We start from the raw sequence: 23,929 nt of genomic DNA on the forward strand, positions 1-23,929 counted from the left end.
CCATTTTTCACCTCCTCTGATGCATCCCCCACCAACCGCGCTATCCGTCTCCAGGTCGTTTCTGATCCTGCCATGTGGTTTGGGGGTGGGCGGGTCACCCTCTCCCTTTTCCCGGAATATCCGCGGCCTCCTGCATTTTCAGTCGCCGCAAATCCATGGCTATAAATACATCAGTGGCCTTGTATTCCCACATCAAGCGCAGGGATTTCTGCTGACAGGCAGCGTGTGGACGTCACGGCGGCCTGCGCGGGAGGTGACCTCGCGCACCTGGGCCGGATCAGGCTCCCCGTTGCAGCGAGTTATGCAGACATTCGCGTTACGCATAATCAGCCTTTTGTCATCCATGCATTTGACCATAAATCTGAGCTCGACGTCACTCATAAGCATGGTTTTAACGGATTAATTGTAAATGTTTAGTAGACATTGTGTCGTCTGACCCATGTGGCAGCTGCGCTCCCGATTCGGCAACATATCGATTCGCCGCTCATTTGCCTAATGCTCCTTTAAGTAGGTGGAGGCCCTGTTACCTGCCGGGGATCAGGTTGCAGGCTTGGGTGAGTGATCAGGTGGAAGCTGAGGTGAGGGGCGAGGCAGTCATGTGATTCCCGGGTGGGGACTGGGATCAACAGCCGGACTCTGCAGCACTGCGAGCTCCGGACTCGGGACTGGCTGTGGTGCCGCTTTTTGGTAGAGTCCATCTGGAAAGATGAGTGAGGATGAAGTCAAGGAGAGAGGGATGGGTGGAGTGGAGAGATTCCAGGCAGATCGCAGAGCTGTGCGGCACTGGAGACACAGGTGAGCGTTCTCTAATCCTATTGGCTGGCTGCAGTGACACAGGTTAGGGTCCCCTAGTCCTACTGGCTGCAGTGACACAGGTTAATCTTACTGGCTGCAGTGATACAGGTTAGGGTCCCCTAATCCTACTGGCTGTGGGGACACAGGTGAGCGTTCTCTAATCCTATTGGCTGTGGGGACACTGGTTAGTGTCCCCTAATCCTACTGGCTGCAGTGACACAGGTTAGGGTCCCCTAGTCCTACTGGCTGCAGTGACACAGGTTAATCCTACTGGCTGCAGTGATACAGGTTAGGGTCCCCTAATCCTACTGGCTGTGGGGACACAGGTTAGTGTCCTCTAACCCTACTGGGTGTGGGGACACAGGTTAGTGTCCTCTAATCCTACTGGGTGTGGGGACACAGGTTAGTATCCTCTGATCCTACTGGTTGCAGTGACCTGGGTTAGTGTCCTCTGAACCTACTGGCTGTGGCGACACAGTTAAGCACCCTCTAATACAAAGGTGGGCAATCTTATGCAGAAAGGGCTGCAGTTTGCTGGTTCTCGCTGTAACTCCCTAATTAGATTACTAATTAGAGGACTGATTGGCTGAAGAGTCCTCACACCTGGGTTTGAACAGCTGACCTACAGGTTATCCCAACAACCTGCATACGCACTGGCCCGTTGCGGATAAGATTGGCCACCCCTGCTGTAATACCTGTTGTATCCTGTAATGGTCCTGGCTCTATGGAAAGCTGTTAATAACCACTTTGTCTGGGTGCCTCACTGGAGAACTTTATGAGCAGCAAGATTCACCCCATTCCTGGGCAAGTTTCACTTCTGTTTCCTCTGTGAACAAGGGAAACGTCACCTTGATGGACAGGCCTTGGTGTTTACCCCAGAACGCATTCATGCCTCTCGTACTGATGCCCGTCTGTGTGTGCAGTCAGCTTTCACTCACAGTACGGCGATAATGTTGCGTTTCTTATTCCTCTGAACCGACATCATCGAGCCTGAAGAGACGAACGAGTCAATGCGTGTTACCGTTATGATTAAACGGGTCAAATTACTGAATTTAATGACCTAAATGTCCTTCTCTGGAGGGAAATAGCTTTTGAAGAATGACTTACTTTTCCCGACAGGAATCAGTACAATGTGTATCTGTCGTCAGGCGCTGCTAGGCTGACGTGTGGGATGATCACTGCCTTGATGAAGATTATAGTTTTACGCTCCTCACTGCTTCGGGTTGGATGGGTGAAAGAGAGCCCTTAAATGCATGTCTGAAGCTGAGTGTGTCAGCATGTTTCCTTGGAAACCCTGACATTAATAGCCAGGTGTCATGGAGGGGGGAGGAGAGGTCGCTACATTGACAGTGGTTGCTAAATTAAAAATGCACGTTCTGGCCAGCAGAGGCGTTCTGGACACATGGCCTACACGCCGGTTTTCTGGTTGATATGCAGGTCGGACATACGTCAGCCAAACCGTTTTCTCTCTGCCAATGTTCGAACGACTTTAATCTCCCCAGGAATCCTTCCTTTGATCCCCCTCCCCCCCCCCCCCATCCCTGTCCCTCCCTCAGTCTAAATGCAAATGGCTGAGTGTTCATTATGCCCACTTAGCACATTCAGAACCATGTTAAGGATGCGATGGGGGGGGCAGATTTGGGGCTGGCGTCGAAGCAGGCAGATGACGAAAAAACGAGTCTCGGCGATTACAGTGACTACGGCGACAATTATGACATCATCACAATTCCGGTGTGTCTCACAGAGCCTTTCCCGCTCTGCCTGGGGAGGCAGGCAGCCTGTGCGTGAAGCCGCAAAGTGGCGTGACTTTGTTAAAAACCTACTGGGTCGCTTGGTACTTTCTCATTCATTAATTGCGCTTGGTTACAAGATTTAAATGTAACTGGATGAACGCTGTAATCGTCATAGATACCCCGGGTCTGCCCCTGCACCACATTGCTGCATCTTTTTCTTCTTTTCTTCCATTCTGTATTTATCCGGAAAGGTTAGAGGTGTGCGTGCAGCCGTGCTCGATGCTCCGGGTGTAACGCGACGCCCGTGCCGTTGATTGTAGGAGGGCTGAAACTTTAATTAGGGTGTCGGGTGAATGGAACGCACCTTCTGCTTGGTTTTCCTTTCTCTTTTCTTTTTTTATTTGCAGGACCATCACCTCGTCCTTTACTGTGGGTGTGGTCTCAGGGAAGCCCCGCCTCCTCTCCCTGGGAGGTGTCCTATCGGCACCTCCCATTTCCCCGGTCGTCGTGCCTCCGTGGAACACGCCGCTGACAATCCCCTGCCGATTACGTGCCCGGCGCCAGCTGTCGCCGGGCATCGTCGCGCCATATTCTGGGAGCGTTGCCACCCTGCCCTCCACAGCCACCCCCCCCCCACCCCCCTTCCTGTCCTGATGGGGGGAGTTTGCGGCCCTCCATCTGTGACCTGGTCCTTAACCCATCCCACGTCTCTCTCGTGTCTCACAGGAAGGCCATATCACGGTCCGGCCTGCAGCATCTGGGTCCCATCCAAAGCCCCCCCCTGAGCAACGGGCCGACCAAGGAGCTTCGCACCGCCGTGGACTGGAGTGTGAGTATCTGTCACCCGGCCAGTTGGGGGCACCGGTGCAGTCCCATATGACCGCCAGAACCACAAAACATCACCTCACAACATTCTGCCAGCTCCTATTTTTCAAGCGTGTCGTGTTCAGAATGTTGTTGTGACTCGATTCTGTGGGATTCTCTAATTCCCAGCAAAGATTAGGTGAGATTCTCAGGATTTTGGGTTTTCTTTATCCCATAAACACGCGCCCAAGAGTAGCCCTGTTATGGAATTTAGCTGTTGGCAGTCCGGATGGCTTGCCTTGACCTAGCATTCCTCACATGTTCTTCCTCAGGGGTGAAACTTATGGAAGCAAAAGGTCATACAGTCAGTGGCAGCTGCAGAAAATCTTAATTGGAGTGGCAATCTGGAGCCAGTAATATTTATGTGGGTAAAAACTTTCAGCTGGGGGGAGGGGTGCTGTCCATAAAAGCGTATCCCAGGGTAGTCGATGCCAAGCCGTCGGTCAAATTTAGTGGAGTTGGAAATTTAGCCAGGCAGACCACGTATAGATGCTTGCAATTGCACCTGTAGAGCGCAGGGCAGTGTTTTCCGGTCCGCTCCTCCTGGACCCACTGTCAGTTCTTGTTTTCGCTCCCTCTGAGCTCCTTGTCAGACAGCCCACATTTTTGCTCCCTCACAGCTTGCGGTAGGGAGCTGGGAGGAGCAAAAACATGGACAGTCTGTGTGTCCCCGAGGACCGCATTGGGAAAAATTATTGTAGGGTATTTATTTGTAATGATATCAAACGCCATGGTGATTATTTATTTTTTATGAAATGCAGAGTGGGTGATCTGAGCTGCATATCCTGAACCAGCTCTGCTGGGGATGTACGGTCCCCCACATGGTCTGTGGGTTGGTTCATCCTCTAGACTAGGGGACAGCTTGCCCTAATCCCCCAGCTGTAGAGTCTGGCACGACCGGGACCGTCGCAAGGTGTCGGATATGCAGGGAGGGGGCGTTTGCTGGGAGACAAAGTCTTAGAGAGGCAGAGATCTTCCGGCAAGAACAACAGTGAAAATGCTGCAAGTCTGCAGATGGAGTCGCTCTCGATCTCAGTGAGATCGAATGGCCGTCGACATTCAGGGCCAGCCACTGCTCTTCAGAACCTTCTGAAGTTCTGTGTTTTCGGGAAGATACCGGGTCATATTCATATCTTTTTCCAGTGGTTGCTTTGTGGTGTTGAGCAGGCACCTGGAGACTTGGTTGGAGGCTTGGCGACAGACTGGTGGTTTTGGGTGGGTGGATTCTGAGCAGCTACCCGGGGAACCGAAAGCTTCCCGCAGGAATGTGTGAAGCTGGGCTCCTCAGTGCCCTCCTGCTGCTCACCTGAGGGAGCTACTTTAAGGTGTCTGAGTGGGAGGTGTCCCCCTCCCAGTGTGAACCCCCCTCCCATCCAATCAGGTATAGGTATGAGTCTTTTCCTGCAGTCTTGAAAACTTCTCTGTGCCCAGTCCAATGTGGTGGAGCTGGGGAGGGGGGTGGGGGGGGGCATCTCCCCTACCAGCTTCCTGATCGCCCTGTGATACCGGTATCACACAGCTATAATTGGTTTTTGCCCATCAGGCTGGGGGGGGGGGGCATTTCCTGAACGTCAGTGCTGGCCTTTCCCTCCCCCCCCCATTGGGACCCCGGTGCTCAGTGTGTAGTCATTAAAATTTAACCCCCCCCCCCCCCCCAAATGGCTGAATGCCTTTGAACAAGCAGTTGATCTGAGTTCTGCTGTCTGTGTGGGTGTCGATTCCTGTGTGTGTTTGTGGGTGAGTGTGTGCGTGTATGTCCTGCACTTCCTGTTATACAGTACCAGCCAAAAGTCTGGACACAGCTACTGAAAATCATTTCTTTTTCAACAAGATAATGACCCTAAACTGACCTCGAGGTTGTGTAGTAAGTATTATCTCGTGACCAGGGAAAGAGATGACCTGGTCCCCGCAATCCCCAGACCTGAGCACTGTAGAGCTGCTTTGGGATGCGCCAGAGCAAGAGCACAGTCACTAACTTGTGCCCAGAACTTGTGGAAGCTCCATCAGGACTGTCAGAGGAGCATTCCAGGTGGCTACATTTGTAAGCTGGCTGAGTCTTCAATGCTGTCATTGAAGCAAAAGGGGGCTGTTTTGAAGAGGCTGAAATCTGAACAAATTTTGAGATGTTGAGCCCTTTGCGCTAGCAATTTTTGATGTGTAACAGTTAAAATAGAGAGAGATACATTAAAAGCAGGTGTGTCCAGACTTTTGACTGGTGTGGTATGTCTGATGTGTGTGTATGTGGGTTACTGCCTCACCACAGTGATACTGTCCTTGGTACCACATGTACTTTCTGCGTGTGTATTAATAGCGTGTTTCAGGGTTTGCTGCGGGTTTGCGGTCGCCTCCGCTGTGGCATGTGCAGCCTCGGTCTTTCCGGCGTGGTGACATCGCTCCTGTCACCCTGCAGGAGACGGCAGTGAACGGTGAGCACTTGTGGCTGGAGACCAACTGCTCGGGAGAGCTGTGTTACCTGGGAGAGGAGACATGCGTGGTGAAGATCTCAGTGAGTGTCTGCCGGGCCCAGAGCAGGGGGCGGGGCCTGGGGATATGGGGCACTAACAATAATGTCCCGGCTACTGAACTGACAGAAGAATTGCTCTTCATGCCGAAACACCCATGCCGGGGTTTGAATATTCATTTTACAAGGTGGTTAGAGAAACTATTTAATATTAATGAGAGAAACTACCTGATTGGCTGGTAAAGTCTTCTAAGGCATTTATTCTCTAATCAGGTAGCGCTTCTCTCATGAATATTAATGACTTTTCCCAAACCTCCCTGTAAAATTAAAATGTATGGGCAATCTGGTGAAGGCCCTTGATTGTATTTTAAGTCAGTCTTTGATATTTCAGCATTTATGCGTCGTGTGTCACAGCTGATACGGTGGTCCGACTGGCTCAGAAAGCCGATGAATTCTCGAGGCAGAAAGCGTGACGGTCACGCTTATGTCTTCCCAAAGAATGAGAGAATGATGACACACAGGACGGACTGATGGGAAAAGCGAGCCTAGTTTGTGCTGTGGGCCCGTGAGGGACGCCGCCTGACCGTTAACTTTGTGCGTGTGTGTCTGTCCCTTTAAGAAGTCAGCGCCCCGGAGGAAATGTGCAGCGTGCAAGATAGTGGTGCACACAGCCTGCATGGAGCAGCTGGAGCAGGTGGGCCCTGCAGACCCCCACCCATCGCCTTATCTGCTGTATCCATGACACCTGTGGAATGTTGTAGCAGCAGTCATGTGACACCTGCTCTTCCCGTCCTTTAGATCAACTTCCGCTGCAAGCCCACCTTTCGCGAGGGGGGGTCTCGCTACACACTGCGGGACGTAAGTGTTTTGTGTGTGTGGATTATGTTTATATTACATTGTGGGGACGAGTTTTTCAGGTGTGAATGCAATCAAAAAACTTAAAATATTTTGTTAGGTTACTTATGGTTAAGGTTAGGGCTGGGTAGGTGCTAAAGGTGTCATGCTGGGATTAGAGTTTTCCCCATAGAAATGAATGCAGAGTCCCCACAAAGAAATAATTACAAACCTCAGTGTGTGTGTCCTGTTGTCCCCATGTGGTGACAAATATGACTTTGAAAACATGACCAGATAAATCCTGATTACCGGAGGGGAGATACCCTGACCAGCGGGAGTTTCACACACTGTGAGACTCAGCCTTGACCCTGCGGCCTTGCAGACCCCTGTGAATAGCTTCTGACAGTGGGGAACTGCTTAAAGAATTCAGCAAATTCTACCTACCTGCCTTCATACATGTGTGTGTGGGATTGTGTGTGTGCGCTCTCTGTCCTGGTTGTTTGTGACAAACCTGACCTGACTCCATGTGTGACTTGAACCCGCAGCCATCTGGGGTCTTCGGGGGCGTGCTATAGTGGTGCACTTGTTTTTCTTCTGGTGGGGGGGATATACTGAGCAAGGCGCCGTCTTACAGTTCTGTGTGTGTGTGTGTGTGTGTGTGTGTGTGTGCCTCACAGCAGAACACCCTGCGCCACCACTGGGTCCATCGACGCCGCCAAGAGGGCAAGTGCCGTCAGTGCGGCAAGGTAGGTCCCTCCCTCTGCCTCGGTACTTTCAGTATCCATGGCAACAGCAGGCGCGCATACCCCTGTCCCGTCTGTGTATGATGGACCTTCCCACAATGCTCTGTCTTGGGATCTGCAGGGGTTTCTCCAGAAACTGTTCCACAGCAAGGAGATCGTGGCCATCAGCTGCTCCTGGTGCAAGCAGGCAGTGAGTACCGTTTATCTGCAGATACCCACAATGCCTTTGGGGCCCTCCTCTGACCTCCACCCCTCCCGTTTCTTCACCCAGTTCCATAACAAGGTGACGTGCTTCATGCTGCAGCAGATCGAGGAGCCGTGCTCCATGGGCGCCCACGCCGGCGTCATCGTGCCACCCTCCTGGATCGTCAAAGTCAGGAAGCCGCAGGTACAAGCCCCTCCCTACAGGTGGCGGTCGGCCAATAAGCACGCAGGGTATGACTGTGGCTGGCTGCGTGAGGACAGGTAGGGAAGGGAGCTTGTGTGTTTGTGTGCCGAGGTCTGACAGCTTTGTTCCAGTGCGTGAGAGTGGGATGCCTGCGCGTGTCCTGGGGAGCCTGATGGTCTCCCCCCCCCCCCCCCGCAGGCCGTGTCGTGGGCTCTCCCTGCGGCCGCATGACACCGGCTCCTCCCCCTTGTGCTTGGTGCTCCATGCCACCTTTTTCTGTGGCCCCCCTGCTGCCATTACTTCGCTTTACCTGTAGCCGCCTTGCTGCCATCGGCTTTCACACACGCGACGCAGCGGGAACCGCGTGCGCTGCCGCTGTCTGGTGACTCGCATTGATGGACCCTGATCCGCATCCGACACTGTCCTGTCCTGGGCCCTGTCCTCTTCCTCAGGAAGGGGACTGTGCTTCATGGTTTGATGGGCAGCTGGGCATAGAAGGCCAGCTTCTGACCAGGATTGAGCTCCCCTTTAAGACAGTAGCTAGCAGACAGTCGCCCTTAGTGTTTTGAGAACAGTTCATGCTGCTGTAGCTCAACAAGTAGACTTTATAACAGTACAAAGATTGTGGATACAAATCCCAGGGACCCCACATGAACTTTTAATCATTTCCTCCCAGGGAACCACTAAAGACTGGTTTTTATTTATGTATTTCTGTATGCTTTAAATTGCAAACAGTTTTATTTATAGTGGTTTGCAGCATACCAGCTTAATTTCTGCTGTAATCAGTAGCCGTGGCGTGCGTAGCAGGATGTGGGCTGTGAGGCCACGCCTCCACCCCCCCTCCACCCCCCTCCCGAGGCCGTGCAGGTGTTCTCCAACTCAGCGCCTCATCTCTCTCCTGTCCCCCAGAGCTCTTTTAAAAACTCGAGCCGAAGGAAAAAACGGACATCATTCAAACGCAGGACCAGCAAAAAGGGAACTGATGTGAGTAAACCTGTTTTCACCTCCCCTCCCCCCCCCCCCCCAAAAAGGCGTGACCGAATGACAGCCGGAGGAGAAGAGACACGGTCAGGAATAGGCTGGGCACTGGACAGCTGCTGCGTGTAGATAAAGAGCAGGCTGCATCTTTTCCTTGTACTCATTTTGTGTCCATTTGGCCACACCCCTTTTTAGTGTATCCATCGTATGTCATGAGGCCACGCCCCTTTATTGTATGTGTCCATTAGGCCACTCCCCTTTCTGCTTACTGCATAAACTGCTTCCTGAAATGCCACCAGGGGTGTGTTGTTGGGCCTTGGTCTTGGGAATAAAACCTAACCAAGGCTCCCAACTCCAGGCTGTGGCCGCAGAAACAGTGCGCGTGTTCATGTGGGTCCTTCTGCATGTGCATGTCTGCATCCGTGTATGCGTGACCGGTGTGAACATCTCTCCTGACAGGACTCCAAGTGGCGCCCGTTCATAATCAAGCCCCTGCCCTCTCCGCTGGTAAAACCCGTGCTGGTGTTCGTCAACCCCAAGAGCGGCGGGAACCAGGTACTGTAAGCCTGTTGGGAGGGGGCGGGTCACCCATCTGCAAAGCCCACCTCCAGAGACTGACCCTGCTCCTGCCCCTCCCTCACAGGGCACCAAAGTGCTACAGATGTTCATGTGGATCCTGAACCCCCGGCAGGTGTTTGATCTCTCTCAGGGAGGGCCCCGCGAGGCGTGAGTACCCGGCCTGATCTTCCCTCCCCTCTTCCTCATTCTCACTCGTTTTTTTTTCCCCTCCACATTTTTAGTACACAGTCACAGTGTGTGTGCATTTTTTCATTCTGTGATAAAAGCCTGTTATTTTCACCTTTTGGGGCCTTTTTTTGTATAAAAAATTCCATCTTTATCCTGAATCCCTATCTTACCCTCCGCTCCTCAAAAATCTACCAATATAATAAGGTCGCTCATGAGGCTGACACAGTCAAACGCCGCCACCCGTATCCCTGGGCCAGACCACCCTGGTACCGCTGGGTCCGTAGACCAGGCGTCAGACGACGTGTTCCCCAGATCTGCTCCCTGACTCACCGTCTGCTCTCCCCTCTCAGGCTGGAGCTGTACAGAAAAGTGCCGAATCTCCGAATCCTGGCGTGCGGGGGTGATGGCACGGTAAGATCGGGGGGGGGGCTGAGCTGTTACATCACGCCTCTCTCCAGCACTGGGGGGCGGCAGCAGACCATCCTGCTCATTCGCATCTAACTTCTTCTGTTAGGAGGAAAAAAGCAGAAAGCAGGGAAGTTTCCTCTATTAACGTGTTAATTATCACACAAAAAGTTGACTTTTTCTTCTTTTTTGAAAATTAAGAGACGACAGCAAAATTTTCACTCATTTCTCAATTTATGTCTAAGCACCTGTGTAAAATATACATTTGTTTAGCGAACAGCAGCCTGGTTCTTCCCTGCTTCTCACTGATGAAGCGCTTCTTCCTTGCTTTATGGGACAGTCCTGCTTCTAGGAGCCTGATGTTAACTGTCCTAGCAATGCACTTCACACCTGCATTTAATGTTTCCCATTCCTTTTGAAGGTCACTTGAGGTCATTCTCTGATTTATGAGGCACTGCCGGATAAGTTGACGGTCATCTCTAGCATTCAAAAAATTGCTTCTGTCATCTAACTGGCTGGTTTTTGGTTATTGACAGTGTCTCCTGCTTCACCTCGTTCTTGTGTACTGCTGTCTTAGGAGCTCTGAGCCTGGAAACAGCCTGTCTCGCAACAGCCTGCCAACAGAAGCCAGCAGGATTTAAAAGTGCAGATTTTTAAAAAGTATAGAGTGCTCTCTTCATTTTTCCCAGGACTTTAGCTTTGCCATTTTAACGTACCAGGTTCCTATAGTTGGCGCTGGCCTTTTAGTGGCCATAGTGTGCAAGTGCGAGGTTGGCTGATTCTGACTCTCTGTCCTCCAGGTGGGCTGGATCCTCTCAGCCCTCGATGAGCTTCAGATGAACCCCCAGCCCCCAGTTGCTGTTCTTCCTCTCGGGACAGGAAATGACCTGGCGCGCACCCTGAACTGGGGAGGGGTGAGCAGACAGAATGCAGAAATTTTCCATTTGCCTTAAGGAAGAATTTGGCATCGGTTTATGGGTAACCGGTGTCTTTTGGACCTTTTTGTGTTGTCTTCTGTTGGATCGGACTGCCTGCCCTTCTGTCTGCAGTAGCTGCTTTTGCGGGTCGGGTCATAGCAGTTCTGTGAAGCCTGAGGTATAGAGATGGGCCCACGTTAGTCAGGACACAGTGACACGACACTAGGGAACACGTCCGAGTCACCACTGTACCTGAACTGCTGGAGAACCCAGAGGCAGCTCATGCGCACAGGGAGAAGATGCCAGCTCCACATGTACACCAAGCTGGGGTTCAAAATAGGGCTTCTCTTCAGAATAGCTTCCATGTGTATTCCTACTTATTACTGAAATGAATGAATTGTTGCACGGGGAAGTCAGCAGGGGGCGATGTGGCTGTTTGGTTAGAGCCTTCACGGCAACTGTCAGCAAAACCAGTGACCCCTGTGCCCCATTAGAGTAAATGATTGCATACTATATTTACGGAATCGTCTCTGGGGGCGGGGGGGTCCAAGGTGGGGATCACGGGAGCTTGGCAGATCCTGGTGGGCAATATTTTAATTGTTATTGTTTGCATCCATTAATGAGCAGAGATAAATGTCACCCCCGCTCTTCCTGCCGTTGAAGGTACAAAGGGAGTGTGACAGCCACAGTGTCACATGTGTTTAAACAAACGGGACGTTGGAGGCTCTCAAAGCCGCTGGGGGGTTAGGCTCCAGCTAAGTTACCAGGTTCACCCCCCCCCCCCCTTTTCATTTCCGTGAGACCAGCCTCTTGAAAAATATGGGATGGATGTCGCTGGAAAGACTTTGCTGTCATTGTAATTTTCGCTTAATTCATTTTAAATGGAGGCTTTTCAAATACCCTTAATTACGCTCTCATGGATCCTCTGGTACTCCTCTGTGGGGGCGGACGTCGGCAACCTGGGTGTCTGCAATCTCTCTCTCTCTGAAATTATTTGAGCTGCAATGGGCATTGTAATGTTGAAGAGTCCCCCCTCCCCACCACCACCACCATAAATCTGCTTTATACAATTTGAAGGTCCAGCGTGGGCGGTGGGTGACTCTGCAGGTTAGCACAGTGTATCTGCAATCAGATACACCAGCAGGTTGCTGGTTCAGATCCTGTTTCTTAGTAAAGTGGCTTTAGTGTTGGGCCCTTGATCAAGGTCTTTAGCTCCAGCTGCTTCAGGGACTGTGTGATCCTCCTCTCTCGCTCGTATGTTGCTTTGGACAAAAGCATCTACTAAGTAACTGTGATGTAACAGTGTCGTGGTTTTAAACCACCGCAAGTGAGCTGTGTTGTACTAAACACACATCGATGTCTCTTCTACACGTCAGTCCTCGATGCTGCCACCAGTTCACTGTGGAGGCTGCAGAGTCCCTGTCGCAGCCTTGACCCTGGCTGGTAGTGAACAGGAGCCCCTGATGTGGAAATAAACAGGCCACGTTCCCTCACAATTTATTCCTGCACACTTGGGTCTGGGTTGGGTTTTTTATTCCAGTCAGAGTTAAGCAGGGCGCTGAGCTGGATGGTACCAGCCAGATCCTGTACTTCAGGGGTCTCCAGCTTAGGCTAAAATCCTATATCTGTAACATGCAAACAATGCTCACAGGATGTCTTGGGACGTTTGCTTAACTCTTTAACATTGTTGTGAATTTACTGGTTTCATAACAAAAGTCCTTTGAGAAGTAATATTCCCATTTTCCTTTTAATGTCATAATTTTTTTGACTTACGGTTCTGTCCTTCCCATTTTTCTATTAATTGCAATTGTAGTCATTGGCTACATTTTTCTATTAATTGCAGTTGTAGTCATTGGCTCCCAAAGGGATACTAAACACAAATGTTTGTTGTTTTATGTTATTGCGAAGGTGTCACTAATTAAAAAGCCCCCAATGAGACTGCTTGTCAATGAACCTTTTAACTCAGAGCAGCTCTTTTAGAACTTGGGTTTGGATTTCGATTTATTACTACTCACAATGAATGTTTTACTTAAAACCACTGGTTGTTTCTCATGTGATATTTTTTGTAAATACATGATGTAATGATTTTTGTCATGAAACCAATGAATTTGCAATATTTTTACTGAATTAATTAAGCGTCCCTAGACTTTCTGTGAGCACTGTAGATGGGTATATATACTCTAATAATGTTTCCTAAACATATGGTTCCTTTAGCCCTCTACCTACGCTCCCGTCCCTCTTCCCCTCTCTTCCCCAGGGCTACACGGACGAGCCAGTGTCTAAGATCCTGTGTCAGGTGGAGGAGGGCACGGTGGTGCAGCTGGATCGCTGGAACCTCCAGGTGGAGCGGAAGTTCTCCCCAGGAGAGGAGGGCTCTCAGAAGGTGACCTAGAATCCAGAGCATCAGGCTACAGACGGGCATCAGGAGAACCTACCTGATGTGTAACTCTCCCGCCGTACGCGTTCCTTCGTTCACAGCTGCCGCTGAATGTCTTCAATAACTACTTCAGCTTGGGGTTCGACGCTCACGTCACCCTGGAGTTCCACGAGTCCAGAGGTGAGAGTCTGGGGAAGATCGGGGGGTGAGGGGGTGCAGGCGATCGGGACGTGGGTGTCATGGCGGGTCGTCACAATCGCAGTGGCTGACTTAGCAGAGCACATGCTGAGGACGTGAGATCCCAGGGCCTGACAGGTGCGGAGAGAGGGGCGCCCGGCCCCTCCTGAGTGCTTGGCAGCCACTCGCTCAGTAGACGTGGCGGATTACCAGAGAAATGCTCAGAGCCTCTAATTAATGCGATCTGTCACTTCTTTATGAGGCGAGGGTGGGTGGTGCTGGGAACAGTCCAATTTGAGACACGAACACGGCCTCAGATGGTAGAAAAATCGGCACGGGAAGTCCGGCCCGGCTTGACGTCTCCTCCCCTTGCCCTCCGCAGAGGCCAACCCTGAAAAATTCAACAGCCGTTTCCGCAACAAGATGTTCTATGCAGGGGTGAGTGGGGTGTGAATCGCTGACCGTGTAGCTCTGGGGCCGAAGCGCGGCGCTGTGACCCGGCAGCTGCTCTGTTTGTCACGTCCCTCCAGGCTGCCTTCACCGACTTCCTGCAGAGGAGCTCCAGGGACCTGTCCAAGCACGTCAGGGTGGTGGTGAGTGCAGCACTGAAGGTCCCCACTAGGGGGCAGCCCATCCCGGCACATTCTGCAAACTTTTCTTAGAACAGCAGTAATATTGACATCTGCTTCAAGTTTACTTAATTTAACGGACGCTTTTGTCAATAGCGATGTACAAGGGAAGCAAATACACCATTACAAACATACAGCTGTCAAGAAGTTGACTAGGTGAACTGCAGGAGGTTGAAAGTATTTATAATTATGCATCCATGAATAATACAGGTACCTATGATTTGAAAGTAATTTGGAGATAATAGAATGCATTTTTAGATTTCAGCTGTCATTTTTCTGAGACCTCCTGTTTATTTTTTCATTTTAAAGAAGAAAAAATGAAGATCCAAATGACAAGGGCCATCTTTTTCTTTTCCTGTCTTATCCTTCCCTCGTTCCCCGCAGTGTGACGGAACGGACCTCACCCCCAAGATCCAGGAGCTGAAGTTCCAATGCATCGTGTTCTTGAACATTCCCAGGTGCAGAAACCACCCTCCGAACCACCCCTGTAACCTTAGCGACTACGCCATCTGCTGATGGGTTTTGGCAATGCGCTGTCGTATGGCTCAGACACTGCTGCCGCCTTTCGGCTGTGTGTGTCCGCTGTGCCTGTAGCGAAGGTGTTTCTGCCCCCCAGGTACTGTGCGGGCACTATGCCATGGGGTAATACCGGTGACCACCGTGAGTTTGAGCCTCAGCGGCACGACGACGGCTGCATCGAAGTCATCGGCTTCACCATGGCGTCTCTGGTGAGTGGGTGCGAACGTCTTGGGCCATATCTTCATTCGTCGGGCCGCCCCGTGTTCACCGTTGCCCTCTGTGTCCACCAGGCGGCGCTGCAGGTGGGCGGGCACGGTGAGCGGCTGCACCAGTGTCGGGAGGTGACCCTGACCACTTTCAAGACGATGCCGGTGCAGGTGGATGGGGAGCCGTGCAGACTGGCCCCGTCCACCATTCGCATCTCGCTCAGGAACCAGGCCAACATGGTGCAGAAGAGCAAGAGAAGGACCTCTGTCCCTCTGCTCAACGAGTGAGTCACACGCGTACACACACACGCACACACACACACACGCACACATGCATTCCCCTTTCTTATCTTATGCTGACTTGCTATCTTGTAAATGATCCGTTAAGGACATTAAACTGAAAAACAAAACAAAAACATACGAAATCTGACATTTACAAAGAACAGGATTGGGGGCTTGTTTTTCAGGTATGGCTTTCATATTTTGTCTAAGTAAAAATTAAAAAAATGCACGCCCAGACACACAACATGAAGCGGCGCCGTGCTGATTGCTCCCTGTGTGTTGTTGACCTGTTTGTGGGTCATGCCACTGTCATGGTGTCTCTCTCTTTTCCTCTCGTCACCTTCACTAACCCCCCTCCCCCCTTTGCGTCTGTCCCTCTACTGGCTGCCTGTCTGCCTCCCCCCCCCCCATTGCCTGCGCTGGTTGTCAATCTGTGCCTCTGGGTTTGCGCAGCATTCAGAAAGTGTGTGCCGCCGACCTCCGTCGTCTCTCCGCTCCCCCCGACTCCTTCTCCATGTGAGTATCTCTGCCCAGGTGGGCGGGGCAGGGCTGGGCGGGGGCGGGGCAGGGCTGGGCGGGGGCGGGGCACAGTAACTGCTGGCTTGGGCCTTTTCTGCTCTATCTGTGGCTCTTCCGGGCAGGGGCGGGCAAGCGGGGGTGAGGGGTCCGTGTGTCAGCCATCGTTGTATGACAGATAAATGGCCTGATTAATGTAGATGCAGGGGACAGAGCACGCACACAGACGCCGGAGTGTGTGTACGCACAAACATCCCGTGTGCGCAGCGATGAGTCAGACAGTGTGTTCGAGCGCCTGACCACTATGTTACCGTGGCTGCCATCTGTTTCGCAGAGCGTGCTGTGAGGCGATTAAAATGCAGGTTTTCGGTGCTGGCGGAGACACGGCTGCCGCAGCCCCCATGTGACACGCGCCTCTCGCGCCGACTGCGGAACGCTAACCGCGCGCCGCGGTCATGCTAACAGGTCTCGCTCTCATTGGAGGAAATAACTGCTTTCGTTTTACTGTTTTCATTTTACGTCGTCACGCACCAATGCAAAAAAAGCACAAGTATGTCTGCACGCATGTGTGTGTGTTGGTAGGTGTAGTATATGATGCAGCTGGCTACCTTGCGTGTTTGTTTGTGTGAGGGCACATGCTGGCATCTGTCAGTGTATGACTCTGTCAGCTTCTTTCATGTGTGTGTCTACACATGTGTGCGTGTGTGTGTAAATTAGGTTTATATTACGTTGTGGGGACCATTTTTCATGTCCTCATAAAGATCTGCGAATGCAATCAAAAAAGCAAAAATGCCTAAAATCTCGTATTTTGTTAGGTTACTTATGGTTAAGGTCGTTATGTTGGGATTAGAGTTTTCCCCATAGAAATGAATGGAGAGTCCCCACAAAGATATAATTACACACCTGTGAGTGTACGTGTGCGTCTGCCTTCTATAGCCGCCCTGCTCCTGTTTCACAGTGAAGCACTGGTTCAGTAGCAGTTACCAGCTAAAATGTGGACTGTGTTTTCCCAGCTTTGATGGCGATCAGACCACCCCGGTTCACACGAGCCCCAGGGCCGGCGCTGTGTGGCAGGTCCAAAGCTCAGCGGGACACGACGTGACCCAGCAAACAGCCAACATTCTGGGAACGTTCCCCTGAGCTTCTCACTTGGCATTCCGCTTAGCATCTTAAGCAGAACGTTTCATTAATGCATAAAGGTTTCCTACAGAGGAGAGATACCAGATTATTCATGAAGACTGGTCCTGGAACGTTCTCCCTCTTCTGTGTGGGCATGCATCTTTGAAACCAGCAAATGCCGCTGTCCCAGAATGCCACTTGAGCTCCTGAGAGCTGCAGCGCACTGAGCATTGCAGAAATGCACAGAAAACTGAATTTCCAGGTCAGCAAGGGTCTGATCTGAGAATGGGAGCTGCTGTGAATGAGGAAGTCCTCAGCGTTTCAACCGCAGTTTGTCTCTCCTGTTAGCGACAGTAATGTTTACGCGAGTTTCTGCTTGTCCCCCTGTCCACGCAGTCCCCACGCCGTCCCGGACCGCCTGCGTCTCCGGGTGAACCGGATAAGTCTGCAGGAATATGAGAAACTGCAGTTTGACAAGGAGCGACTGCGAGACATCTGTGAGTGCCGCCTGGCCGTTCAAAGTGTCCTCCAAGCAAAGGCAGCGTGAAGCATGCTATCATAATGATGTAGCATTAGCATACCCTATCTAACAGCAATAGTGTACCCTCATAAAGGCGAAGTAATAACCATCGTTACAATGTAGCATTAGCGTACCTTGTTCATAGCAGCAATAGTGTACCTTCGTAATAACATAACAATGGTATACATCGTATTAGCATAGCATTAGCATGCTCTGTTAGTAACAGCAATAACGTACCTTCATGAGAGCATAGCAATAGTATGCTATCGTAATAATGTAGCATTAGCGTACCCTGTCAATAACAGCAATAGTGTATCCTCATAATGATATGCCAATAGCATTTCATCGTAATATCACAGCATTAGCATACTTTATTCATAAGAGCAATAGCGTGCGCTTGTAAAAACACAATAACAGCATACCCCTGTAGTAATGTAGCATTAGCATGTCTTATTAATGAGACCAATAGTGTACCCTCGTTATAAATTACCCTCTTAATAGAAATTTCTGTAACCAGAAATTTACAGTCCCATAAGCACGTTTGTAGGTCCTACTGTTTATAAGTTAATCAGCTTAATTGAGATAGTTTATTTGGGATTGGATTCAATAAAGTTAAATACTCCGTGTAATGCATCAGCTTTTTGATTGGCTGGAGGGCTGTTTGTGAATACCATCGTGTTCCCCAGCCGCCCCGGTCGGCATCGTCGTGGTGAGAGGAGACTGTGACCTGGAGACCTGCCGGCTCTACATTGACCGACTGCAGGAGGTGGGTGACCTCTCACACCCCGCTTGTTTGATTTCCTGTGCCATAGCCGCTGATCCAGTGCCCTGTCATGGTGGCTTTGGCTGAATCTCCCCCAGGGCTCAATCGTGTTCTACACAGCAGCTAATTTACTTTAAATCTTTTTTTTATTTTTAACAATCTAATCTTTTGCCTTTTCAAATTAATAACCTGCTTGTCTATGATCAGCCCATGAGTCAGAAACACATTGAGTCATTGTGTAAAGAACCTAGCCTGACCCACTGCAACACCACAAAGAGACTGCAGCCTTTGACTTCTTTGTTCGGTTCAGACTTTTTCGGCACCTGTCCCAGCATCCATTAGTTCACCTTCTACGACCATTTATCCAGAACAAGGCTGCTCTGAGTCTAGAGCCGGGAGATACAAGGCACCAGACAGTGGACTCCCTGGTGGAGATGACTCTCGCAAGCCACACAGTCGCACGCTTTGGACAATTTAAGGACCCCAGTTCACCTACCTGCATATCTTTGGACTTTAGGAAGAAACCCTAAGGAAGGCAAACATCGTGCACAGGCATCACTGCCACCCGCATGTTAACATCATTGGCTCAAAATTTAGCAAGAGCAGCGTCATAGATAATGGGTGAATGATATGTAGTAAAGTCACACTGAAAAATGCCAGAAGCAGTGCAGGAGAGGAAGTCGTAGTTATATTTGGAACCTCTAGGTGTCTGGGTCCAGCTGGCGTTGTGTGGCCACGCTAAACTTACACTGTGTAGGTGTTGAGAGTGGAATGACACTGGCCAGTGTCGGCCGTCAGCTTGGCAGCATGGCTGTGCTTAATCGCTGCGTGTCATCCTGGCCAAACCAGAGGCATAGCGCTTCTCCAAAATTCCCTGATGATTTGGCGAGCTAGTTTTATGTCAAAACTTGCTTTTACTCTGGCCTTAGTACTTTTTAAATATATATCTTTAATGTATAATGTATGTGTGTGTGTGTATATATATATATACTCAGCAAAAAAAGAAACGTCCCTTTTTCAGGACTGTGTATTTCAACAATAATGTTGTAAAAATCCAAATAACTTTACAGATCTTCATTGTAAAGGGTTTAAACAATGTTTTCCATGCATGTTCAATTAACCATAATCAATTAATTAACATGCACCTGTGGAATGGTCATTAAGACCTTAACAGCTTACAGAAAGTAGGCATTTAAGGTCACAGTTCTAAAAACGCAGGACACTAAAGAGACTTGTCTACCGACTGTGAAAAACACCCAAAGAAAGATGCCCAGGGTCCCTGCTCATCTGCGTGAACGTGCATTAGGCGTGTTGCAGGGAGGCATGAGGACTGCTGATGTGGCTAGGGCAATAAATTGCCATGTCCGCACTGTGAGACGCCTAAGACAGCGCTACAGGGAGACAGGAAGGACAGCTGATCATCCTCGCAGTGGAAGACCACGTGTAACAACACCTGCACAGGATCGGTACATCCGAATATCACACCTGCGTGACAGGTACAGGATGGCCACAACAACTGCCCGAGTCACACCAGGAACACACAATCCCTCCATCAGTGCTCAGACTGTCCGCAATAGGCTGAGAGAGGCTGGACTGAGGGCTTGTGTGTTCCTGGTGTGACTCGGGCAGTTGTTGTGGCCATCCTGTACCTGTCACGTAGGTGTGATATTCGGATGTGCATGTTAATTAATTGATTATGGTTAATTGAACATGCATGGAAAACATTGTTTAAACCCTTTACAATGAAGATCTGTAAAGTTATTTGGATTTTTACAACATTATTGTTGAAATACACAGTCCTGAAAAAGGGACGTTTCTTTTTTTGCTGAGTATATATATAGTTTTTTTTTTTCCCTAGAGATTTTCACAAGAATGTTTTAACACATCTCCTTGTGTTCCTCTCTGGGTGCCATTCTTGCATCTGTGAGGACAGGATTACAGTGTCCTATGTGTCTTTATTGTTAACTGTGTTTTTCCGTGATTCCCAGAATTGGATTTTCCCCCATTTGATGTTAAATCCAGATGATGATGTAATGCAGTGTAATAGGGTTTGAGTCGGTTGTGTTTTCTGCCGTGAGCATATATATATAAATACCAGGCACAGCACTCATTGCGGTTGTGTAACATTCAGAGACAGTGGGGGAAGGGCGGGGGGGGGTGTTAGACAGTTGCTCCTTGATGTGTCTCACACTGCCCTCTGACAGGACCTCCATCAGGCCCCCCCAAGCGTCCACCGGGTACACTACCAGGTAACTGACATTTCCTCTCAGTTACATACCCCCCCCTAAGCCTTTCTCGTGAGCCTGACCCGACCCCCGTCCACCATGTGCGGTTTCAGGATGAGTCCAGAAGCCTGGTCCGGCCCGGCTCCGCCCACAGACTGTCCTCCAACTGGAGCTTCCTGGACTGTAAGTCTCACCCCTACATACTTATGGGCCCTCCTGTCCCGCACCGAATTCATCAATGCGTCCCGTTTCCAAGCTTCCGTGGGTTTCCACGACGACACGCCATCCGCATTGTTTTTAGCGCCGCTTGTTGCCTTGTTGACCTGGTAACTCCTGCCCTTCCATTTGTTCTCTTTCCAGCAACGTCTGCCGACCGTTTCTATCGCATTGACAAGGCTCAGGTGAGCAGGCTTTTAATTGCAGCTGAACTTATTCAGTCAGGACATTAAAACTGTCATTCATCCAGAAGAGATACAGGTGACTAATATCATTACCATGCTCTAGCCGAACCATTAGTTATTGACATCTGTATGCAGACCTTAGTCACATACCCCGAGTAACACACCTTAAATGAGTCATGCAGATCTCTAGCTGAGACCGGATTATTTCAAACTGAAATCAGGTTATGTTTGATTTGTGCTCCACTCTGCGCCAATCACGCCACTCTTCCTCTCTGTGCTGCCACTTTAGACAGAAGTGATTGCAATTTAACAAACATCTCTTTGGTCAGTTTGTTGCCGGAATACAGCAGCAGGAAGCAAAAGGTTTTTCTGATTAATAAGTTTGTTTAAAGGTCTGACCTCTTGCCCTGTGAATGTCTGGCTTCCCAGGAGCACCTGCATTTTGTGACGGAGATCTGCCAGGACGAGGTCTTCATCTTGGACCATGAGACCCCCAGCGTGGGGCAGGTTGGCGGCCCAGGAATGCCGGACCTTGTAGTGGAACCAAGGTTTGTAAGCCTTCCTGTGTGGTGACACCCATCTGTAACAGCAACACTCTCTCTCTCTCTCTCTCTCTCTCTCTCTCTCTATGTGTGTGTGTATGTGTGTATATATATATATATATATATATATACACACACACACATAGAGAGAGAGAGAGAGAGATATATATATATATATGTGTGTGTTTGCGGGATTAGGGACTTCACCCTATAAGCTATTGTTTACAAGCTCATTGATGGAGAGATATCCCAGTGGGGTATACTTTAAAGCGAGTTTTACATATTCAGGGTAAACTCGACAGAGTATCACGTAAAAGGGGCAGTGATTGGATTGCAAACTAGGTAATTGATACCCCCCCCCGGACTCGGAAACCTTTATCCTTACTACCAGGGCAAGTTTCTAAATGTATTCGGTTCGTGAATTGGAATGTGGATTGAATTGGCCACACCCAGCAGGATGTCGAATTTGAATTTAATTGGAATGTCAGTAAGAATAATTTAACTGATTTCAGTACAAAGAAATTCAATGCAATTACATAACACAGGAATGCCATTTATTCTATCAAAGCATAAATAATCAAATAAAAGGTTTTCATTCTAGATGGTAGATTAAATATACAGTGGAACCTCAGTTCTTGAAATGAAACAGTTCCAGAAGGCTGTCCGAGAACTGATTTGGTCAAAAACCTAATGTTAAAACCATAAATAAAAACTTTAAAACCCATAAATACATGAAATAAATGAAAAAAATTATTTCAGCGTTCCATACTCTGTAGGGCACCTCTGTCATACTTTGGCACCTCCATTGTGGTTCTCACAACTTTGGTTTTTGGTTTGCTGCTATCACGCCTTCTTAGGACCCATGGTGGCTTTTTTGAAAACAAAATAAGAGCAACAAGAGCAAAAAAAACAGGAGAATATTCACAACACAATTTCCCGGAGATGTTCACTACGCGAGTGTAAGTGGTAGACTGACTCATACACACACATTCTCTCCTTTGTTTATGTTGGTTGGCCGAGAACCGAAAATACATTCGACAACCGAGAACATTTTCTATAAAGCAATTTGGTCAAGAACCGAATTGTACGACATGTGAGATGTTTGAGAGTGGAGGTTCCACTGTATATACATACTGAGCTTATATGTGCAAATGGTAAACTTTTCAGTGCCAAAGGGTTGGTATCCTCTGCTAAACGTGGTTGGCTCAGGTATATGGTAACATCATGTGAAGCTTTGGCAACAGCTGACAGATATCTTTGACTTTACATGTAGGAAAAGAATTCAAAACATTTCTTTGGTTGGGTACTGCAATCATTATAGTCACCACTGAGTTTGGGGGGAGATACACTTTTCTAGATCCACCATGGTACACAAAATGACAGTTCAATTATTTATTCGATAGGTGTTGCATTTTTTCATTCTGAATAACATGGCATTTTCATAAAAATGGTACAGTATATGCTAAGAATTTTAACATGATTATGTGTAATTCATGTTGAAATATGATGCTGTATTTTTAAAACCTGTGTCTACACTATGCACTTTAGTTGAATTCAATTCCATTTTAGTTCTTCCTTAAACTCAATTTTGAGTTAAAGTTCTGAATCCTGTTTTCACCCGTAATTCAAATTCAATTTAAATTCACAAATTGATTTGGAATGTCAGGGCCATTATCAATTCAGTTCAGAACGGCACACAGTCCTGAGTTAGCGACCCCACCACCCCCCGACACCAAATATTGGTGTCAGGGTAAAAACTGACAGTTCTGGCACCAAATATCAATATTGGTATAAAAACTGAAGGGACTCGCAACAAATATCTGTATCAGGATAAAAACCTTGGTGTTTCTTGGTATTGAATCGAAAATAAAATCAGTTGTGTTGCCCATCCCTCTCATTTAGCTAAAGAGAAGCTCTTATTGGCTGTGTTTTTCATGAAGGGTTGGTTTGTATATACAGTACTGCGCAAAAGGCTTAGACCAGGGGTGGCCAATCTTATCGGAAAAGGGCCGGTGTGTATGCTGTTTTTTGCTGCAACTCCCTAATTAGGTCACTAATTAGAGGACTAATTGGCTGAAGAGTCCTCAGACCTGGGTTTGAACAGCTGACCTAAAGGTTATCCCAAAAACCTCCATACACACCGGCCCTTTGCGAATAAGATTGGCCACCCCTGGCTTAGGCAGTCCAAAGAAATGTTAGAAGCAATTTATCGGGAAAATGCACTTTTGCTCAGACCAAAAAAACACAATTTAGCATTAGAAGACGTGCAAATTAAGAGTAACATGGTATAAAATCTCTTCTGTTCTACAAAAAGGTCACCACAGGGTGGTTAGATGAATACTATTTCAGTTCCCAAACCTCTATCCTAGGGCACCTCAGACATTCTATATATTTATTAAATTTCTCCAGCAGCTCACTTAATTAATTAGTTTAAAAAGTGAGTGAGATATTGATTGGCTATAGGAGTTGTGAGAGTGGTCGAGTCAAAAATACATGGGTGCTTTTGGATGGTTGCTGGAAGTACAACGGTGATTTAAAATGACAAATTCCAAGTCTTTGAATAAAGAAATGTAAGGCTTCCAGGGGCCAGAACACTTTATGTGCAAATATACCTGAATCGGTTTGCGATTTGGTGCCAAACATGAAATACAGGACAATCTTGCAAGACACTTGCCAGAAACATGTCACTGTGTAATATACAGTATATACAAAACCAAAGAATAAAGTAGAAAGGGCAGATTTACAGGAAAATACCCCCAAAGATACTAATGAAAAATGTTTGTTACTT

The 23,929-nt window shown here is 48.9% G+C and overlaps 1 protein-coding gene across 5 annotated transcripts in view; it reads left to right on the top strand.

The window, feature by feature from the left end:
* The window catches only part of dgki (diacylglycerol kinase, iota), a 44,343-nt gene that overhangs the window by 14,087 nt on the left and 6,327 nt on the right, over window positions 1–23,929 (top strand). The window contains exons 2-27 of one of the 5 annotated variants that reach the window (XM_023841349.2): window positions 3,255–3,357; window positions 5,803–5,898; window positions 6,473–6,547; window positions 6,652–6,711; window positions 7,368–7,433; window positions 7,552–7,620; window positions 7,702–7,818; window positions 8,728–8,802; window positions 9,256–9,351; window positions 9,440–9,522; window positions 9,894–9,954; window positions 10,749–10,862; window positions 13,123–13,248; window positions 13,344–13,422; window positions 13,802–13,857; window positions 13,950–14,012; window positions 14,433–14,506; window positions 14,665–14,776; window positions 14,858–15,057; window positions 15,509–15,571; window positions 17,087–17,187; window positions 17,897–17,976; window positions 20,178–20,222; window positions 20,312–20,381; window positions 20,559–20,599; window positions 21,029–21,147. In XM_023841349.2, the coding sequence (XP_023697117.1) occupies window positions 3,255–3,357; window positions 5,803–5,898; window positions 6,473–6,547; window positions 6,652–6,711; window positions 7,368–7,433; window positions 7,552–7,620; window positions 7,702–7,818; window positions 8,728–8,802; window positions 9,256–9,351; window positions 9,440–9,522; window positions 9,894–9,954; window positions 10,749–10,862; window positions 13,123–13,248; window positions 13,344–13,422; window positions 13,802–13,857; window positions 13,950–14,012; window positions 14,433–14,506; window positions 14,665–14,776; window positions 14,858–15,057; window positions 15,509–15,571; window positions 17,087–17,187; window positions 17,897–17,976; window positions 20,178–20,222; window positions 20,312–20,381; window positions 20,559–20,599; window positions 21,029–21,147 (2,244 nt within the window). Of the gene's footprint in view, window positions 1–3,254; window positions 3,358–5,802; window positions 5,899–6,472; window positions 6,548–6,651; window positions 6,712–7,364; window positions 7,434–7,551; window positions 7,621–7,701; window positions 7,819–8,727; window positions 8,803–9,255; window positions 9,352–9,439; window positions 9,523–9,893; window positions 9,955–10,748; window positions 10,863–13,122; window positions 13,249–13,343; window positions 13,423–13,801; window positions 13,858–13,949; window positions 14,013–14,432; window positions 14,507–14,664; window positions 14,777–14,857; window positions 15,058–15,508; window positions 15,572–17,086; window positions 17,188–17,896; window positions 17,977–20,177; window positions 20,223–20,311; window positions 20,382–20,558; window positions 20,600–21,028; window positions 21,148–23,929 lie in introns of all 5 variants that reach the window. The other 4 variants (XM_023841347.2, XM_023841348.2, XM_023841350.2 and 1 more) reach the window with 4 other exon arrangements.

The sequence above is a fragment of the Paramormyrops kingsleyae genome, chromosome 3 (genome assembly GCF_048594095.1).
Source record: "Paramormyrops kingsleyae isolate MSU_618 chromosome 3, PKINGS_0.4, whole genome shotgun sequence".
Classification (NCBI taxonomy): Eukaryota; Metazoa; Chordata; class Actinopteri; order Osteoglossiformes; family Mormyridae; genus Paramormyrops; species Paramormyrops kingsleyae.